At 40.9% G+C, this 6,485-nt stretch overlaps 1 protein-coding gene and 1 pseudogene across 1 annotated transcript; both read right to left on the bottom strand.

The window, feature by feature from the left end:
• Window positions 1-312: 312 nt before the first annotated feature.
• Window positions 313-3,861, bottom strand: Atxn7l3b (ataxin 7 like 3B). Its single transcript, XM_008834549.2, has one exon. It carries the CDS (start codon window positions 3,566-3,568, stop codon window positions 3,275-3,277), a length of 294 nt encoding a protein of 97 aa, XP_008832771.1. The 5' UTR covers window positions 3,569-3,861; the 3' UTR covers window positions 313-3,274.
• An 889-nt stretch (window positions 3,862-4,750) lies between these two features.
• Window positions 4,751-5,534, bottom strand: LOC103735339 (annotated as a pseudogene).
• Between the last annotated feature and the right edge of the window lie 951 nt (window positions 5,535-6,485).

The following is a 6,485-nucleotide window of genomic DNA, read 5'->3' on the forward strand; positions in this document are numbered from 1 at the left end:
GAAATGACAGTAAAAATGTATATATTAACGTAAGTTCTACTCAAATTAAACTATCACTGAGCTTTCATTAATACATCTGGACTGTAGTAACTTTACCACTTTCTCTCTCACCTCACGGAAAAGGGAATATTATGTATTTTGTTTCTCTCGCTGGACTGCAGTCAGCTAAATTTGAAGAACTGAGACACAAATCCTCTATGTAGTCTAATATATGTCTCATTCAAGTACTACGATTCAACAGTGGTTCAACAGTTACATTAATGTCAGTGCTTGAAAATTATACCATTTAAAAAAAGAGGAGTCAAAATAAAATATTTTTTAAATTTTATTATTACCGTTTAGCAATGGGGAACCGCAGTTTATTTACACCAGCAGCCATATGGGCAAGGGGAACACAGAGTTAATCAGCTATTTGTATAGGATGGATTACTTACTCAAAAATAAAGAATCTCCAAAGCAAAGGACAGTGGTGAATTTCACACGACCCTCCCCCAATGATCCCAGCATGCGATAATGCCAGGCAATGGCCCCTGGGCATGCGGTGGTAGGAACTAATGTATGGAAGAAAAATCCACAAACCACATAAAATTTTAAGATCCCCTTTCCCCCATACACACACACTCCGATACATAACAGGATTACAGGGTGATCAATACAATTAATTGAAGGAAGGAAGGATAGGAATTCTGTTACAGGGAAGGTAGGCAGGGGAAGGGAGAGTTCCTAACCACTGTCATCTATATGGTAGAGAGCATTATCTCCCCCAAAGTAGTTTGTCCCCTTAGGGTGCCTGCTGGAATGAGCCCACCTATTATTTATCTACACAGAGCAGGGGGCTATGGCCCTAATGGAATTAATGGGGACAAAAAACAAAAACCAAGAAGTAATATGAATAAACCATTACCCAAAGCTACTTCCCACATCTTTATCCTCTGACCAGAAAAGATCAGAAAGAAAAATGAGTCACATCTGAGCTCCCTATCTGAAGGCAGAATGAGTGGGCCATGGTATTTCTCCCTTACTTTCATCTGGTTTCCAAGAAGACATTGTTAAGAAGTAGGTCGGAGTCTCACTTAGACCCTCTTTTTTCTCATTCATTGAGGGTATTTAAAAAACTCAAGTAGCAAGATAAATCCAAAAGTACTTTTAGCTCCTGCCAAAGTTTCATGTTTTGAAGATACCCTCAATTCCTGGACTGAGGAAAGATCAACATGTAACTAGGTCTCAAGCCTGAGCAGGAAAACTCTAAAAAGGCAGTAACAGTCTCAAGGCCCAATCACTACGGTTTCCTTAACTCTCTTAAGAGTACAATAATTCAAATTAGATGATACAGTTCAAAGAGCTCCTAGGGTAAGGAAGCTACATACACAGGAGGCTTAGAGAAAATGGAGCAGAACCAACTCCATCCTGTTATGTCAGCCTTCAGTGTTCTGTGTTAAGTCCTAGGAGGCAGTGTCCAAGTGGTGGTGGAAGACCGAACTCATGACAGAGCAGGGGAATATACAAGCAAGGCAGCCCAATATAGGAAAGATACTTAAGCATGACACTGCCTTGTAAATACAGAAAAGTAAATTATTTTTCCATTTCAATTCAGAGGGATTGGAGAATAAAGATTCACCTCTGGGTCTTCCATAAAAACAAGTAAAAACAAAAACATGACAATTTAAAGGAGGACAAGGAAAAGGAAAGTGAGTAGGCCTCGGAAGCAGGAGCATTGAGATGAACTAAAACTAGTCAAGGTGAAAGCTGGAGCGGCAAGCAGCACCTGGAATCATGAGCTGCACCAGATAGGCAGTGGAGCAGTGGACAGGAACACGGGGCCAAGCCAGACAGATGAGGCTGGACCCTTTACTGGGGCACAGAATGAGGTAAGAAAACATTTCAAATAAAGCAGCACCGTTTGGTTCTGCTCACCTCAGGACTCCCACCCTCTTAAGCTTTATAAACCCTCACTTAGAAAATAAAAGAGGACAGTTTTGATAAACAGATTACTTTCCATCCGCCTCTATCCCATTCTCCAAAGTTAAGGGTTTGGAGTTCTTTTCCTGACTTCCAACAAAAAGACAGCCCCTGCTGCCAAGAAGGTCCAAAGGGGACCAGTAAGTACTGTCGTTTATGAGGGGCAAGAAGGTGGTGAAAAGTCTATTCACCATAGCAGTGCTCTGACCAATTTAAGGAATGAGGGCTTTCAAAAGGATTCTGCAATAATAAAACGTAAGTCAGGCCTGTTTCTTGGCTCTTAGCACACTAACCCATTCACATTACTGAGGGCAGATGGAAGAAGTTCCCTCCAGGATCAGTTTCAAACAGCCTCCTGCTCAGCCATGATGCCCTTCTGTAGTTAAGTGATGCTCTTGGAGCAGGAGGCAGAAAGTGACATGGCATAATGACCAAGTCACCATAAGCTGGCGGCATCACCAGTAACTCAAAGAGTAGGAAAACATTGTCCCACCAAAGTTACATCCACACTATAATTCATCCAGATAGGAATCTTCCAGATGGCGTGGGTATGTAGTTGGAGACGTCCCTATTTCCTTCTCAACGCATCAAAACAGAATTCTCAGCCTGTCTATACAACCAGGTTATCCCTGGACAAACCTATGCCACCAGGTGGTAGGCAAAGGACTCCATCAGTCAAAGACCAGGCCTTGTCCCTACATCCGCTGAAATCACTGCAAATGCTGATCTTTTGAGAACAGATATTTTTGAACTTTTCTTCTCCGTAGACAAGGTCACAGGGCTTCCTACCAAATTCAAATGGGAATATTTTAGTATCCAAATCTCATACCTAACTTTGTCTTGAACATGCCCAATTGGAAGTTTAGAAATCAGAGAAGCAGTCCACTGAAGCCTATTACTTATGGCCTGACCATCAGCAATGTCCAAACTGTCCAGGAAGCCCTTGACATCAAGCAGATGCAGTGTCTGAGGAACACAAAGATTTCATACGCTGGGCACACAACTGCTCACCTGTAGCAGTATAGATATCTTCTATACATCCAGGTGTGTTTATAAAGATCAAAACACATAGCATGATACCCAGGCTGTGGGCTTTGCCTGCCAGGATTTCACAGCGGGCCATGGGTACACTTTTAAATGGATCCAAATTTCTAAATTATCCACTTTGGGTTTTTTAATACTAGGGGAACTGGGTCTTTTTGCCTGATTTTTTTTTTTTTTTTTTTTTTTTTTTTTCACAACCTCACATCTCTCCAAGCCACGGGACCAGTCTATATTATTGTCCTGGTCACTGTCTGCCTCTCTCATGTTGCGACTACTGGAATTCTGGAGGCGAACGCTGCAGCTGCTGATCAGGCGCATTCCCAGGTTCTCCAGGAAGGGAGCAACGCGGGAGGCGACATGCTCCTTTGTCTTCCACTGGCTGAATGCCAAAATCCTTCACGTTACCAGTCTCTGCGAACTCCAGGTAGAAGTAGCCACATTTGACTGCCCGGTGCACCTCAAAGCAGAATCCCAGGCAGGAATCCTCTATCAGGTCTACATAGATCTCCTGGGCGATGGCCTCTAACTTGTTAGTATCCAGGCTGGCCAACGAGATCTCCTCCATCTTAATTTGGAGCGACTGCGGAGAGCGCTCGTTTTACTCACGGCAGCGACACGGCGGGCTCCGCGGGCCGCGCTAGGCCTCAGGCCTCCCCGGCCGCGTCCTCCGTGCGGCGATGATGGCGTCCGCGGCGACAGCGGCAGCGGAAGGCGCGGCTGCTCCCGAGCCCCGAGGATAGGTTGGTTAAGGCGACTCTGGGGTTCACAGCTTGGAGCAGCGCCTGGGCCCAACCTCACAGCCAAACGGTCTCGGCTCCTCACCCAATCGCCCCGGCCTCTTCCGCTCGTGGCCGGCTTGGGCCCGCCTCCCTGCTTCCGGCCAATGGCGCGCCTGCGCAGTGACTCCGCGCGGTATCAGGGCTTCTGTGAAAGTGCTGCTCGCTTCTTGGAGCTTCGGCTTTATGAGCAGCAGTTGTGAGAACTAAATCTTTCCTTTTCACTTTGTGCGAAAAATGATTTCAAGGATGCTGTTGTCTGTTATTAATTTAGAGATTTAAACGTCTGCTAATGAATTCAACTATGTTCCGTTTATTTCCTGCGAAAAAGGGAAAAATATTTACATGGTTAGGGAATAAATTGAAAAACCATTTTAGGCATAGTTCACAAACGACTGAAAATTTGGCTTACAGGACTGACTAGTAATCATTTACAGTGCTGCTTCAGTTATCATTGAAGTCCACTAGATGGTGCAAAGAAACAAATTACAGTTTATCATTGTCTTGAATAAAAAAAAACAAAAACAAAAACTAGAAACCAGACACTTAAAGCATAATTCATATATATTGATCAAATAAACCTACAGCATTTATCTTATAAGACCGTTAAGTCAGCATGACTATAAAGAAATGATTACACACATCTCTAAAAGACCTCAAAGATAAACGTATATGTATTTTTTGGAAAAGGCAGGAAACTGGAATGGAACCAGCCTACTGAATTCCTTGCAGCCTGTGCTTAAATTTTTTCTCATTTGAATAAAGCAAGTCATTATTCCATGGTTATTGCTAAACTACACTACTTAACATCATCCTGGGACAGTGCCTTACCTGTAAACAAGGGTTTGGAAAATGTTAGCTATCTCTAATCTGTTATGAACTTAAATATAAGGCATTTACTGTAATATTTCCCTTCCATTTTGTTCATGTTTTTATAACTAGGACTTTTTGTCATTATTAAAATCTGAATTTTAAACAGATTCTTGGACTGGTGGTTCTTATCTATCAGCTCATTCAACTTTAGTGCCTATCTCATAAAAAGTAGCTTTTCCAGAACTAATATCTTCACCATGAAGCTCCATGAGCTTTCCAAGTTTAGACTTAAGCTTCTTCAGCACTTTTTCTTTTCTAACAAAGACATCATGCAGAGGATAGACTAGCAAGACTCTCCTATGTCATTCCTAAATGCTGTCAGGACTGAATTTATTAACCACTTCTTTCAAGTCATTTGTCTACACTTCTCCAGCATGATTTCCATCACTGTCTTCCGGATCTGTTGGTGCTGTACACAGGAGGTCTTGCATATGTGGTTGTTTTGCTTTTTAGTAAAACCAACACTGAACAGCTGAAGCAAGCAACCATCAGTTGTCTTGATTTCAGCATGAGCTTCAGTCACAGTCTGTCATTTTTTACCACAAAGCACGTTGTCCCAGATATGATCCGTGTTATAGAGGTCAGACAGTTTTTGCTGTGCCCATCCCCAGTAATTAACTTGAATTTTCAAAATGCAACTTCATCATTCAGTAACTCACACTTCGAATACAGGATCTTTGAGGCCATCAGATGCAATTTGGTTCCTTGAGTCCTTGAGTGGTTTTTGTTGTTGTTGTTGTTTGTTTTTTTACATTTCTGATATTGACAATAGCTGGGGCTTTCTGTCAAACCAACCACTGTTAGAAAATGGATCAACCACTTCCTCACCTTAGCCTCTTACTTGCTGCATTTTGTCAGGTGTTTGTTCTTGTGGGCCGCCATGTTGTGTGTCTGAGAGCCAAAAGGGTTTGTTCATTATTTGATTGTTCACTGCAACTGTTTTTTTATAATTTGTAGAAGAAGACCTGTAGCTAAATTAGGAAAAATGAAAAAGTGTTCTTTCATAGCGTTCTTATTCAATGCTTTCCAGAATAGAATAAAACATATGCTCATGAGAACACTCTTAAAGGTTTTAGAATTAATTCTTTTATCTTTTAAGAAAAATAGTGTATTTGCTGTAAGGATCACATAGTAAGTTACCAGAGAAATTGTCAAACAAGTGCAATAAAACAAAGCAATGGAAGAACAGGTCAAGACATAGAAGATAATTCTAGAGAACCCATAGAGAGCAGAAATCTGTTAACATCCCTATAGTCATTTCATTTTGGCAAAGCATCATTGATAAAATTTAAATAATATAATGACTTTCAATTATAATCAATCTATAATTTTATTTCTATAATTTATAATGAAATTTGCACTTTTAACTTAATATAAATTATATTCCTAAAGAACTTAATGAACTTATGTAACAATATAATGGTTATATTTATTGTCAACTTCATAAAACCTAGGATCTCCCTGAAGACAGATCTCTGGTTATGCTTATGAAAGATTATGTAGTTTAGCTGTATTGAGGTAGAATGACTCACCCTAAATGTGGGCAGCACCATTCACTTGAAAGGAATTACTGAACTGTATATAAAGAAGAAAGATAGCTGTGCACTAGCAGTGATCTCTCTCAGCTTCCTGACTGTGGATGCAATGTCCTGCATTGTTTGTCACAGCAGCAAGACAAGCAACAAATACACACAGTAAAAATAATTCGACCGTTTAGAATTATAAGAGCTTATTTTACTTAAAAAAAAAATTTAAGGGCATATTGCTGCCTAAATAGAAACTTTATACCTTCATGGGTATAAGGAAAAAATTTTAGTGAAACGTTTTAACTAG

The sequence above is a fragment of the Nannospalax galili genome, unplaced genomic scaffold (genome assembly GCF_000622305.1).
Source record: "Nannospalax galili isolate Female #2095 unplaced genomic scaffold, S.galili_v1.0 scaffold76, whole genome shotgun sequence".
Lineage (NCBI taxonomy): Eukaryota > Metazoa > Chordata > Mammalia > Rodentia > Spalacidae > Nannospalax > Nannospalax galili.

Bases quoted from the DNA above. Each gene is read 5' to 3' on its own strand.
- Atxn7l3b (XM_008834549.2), bottom strand. From the start codon at position 3,568: ATGGAGGAGATCTCGTTGGCCAGCCTGGATACTAACAAGTTAGAGGCC.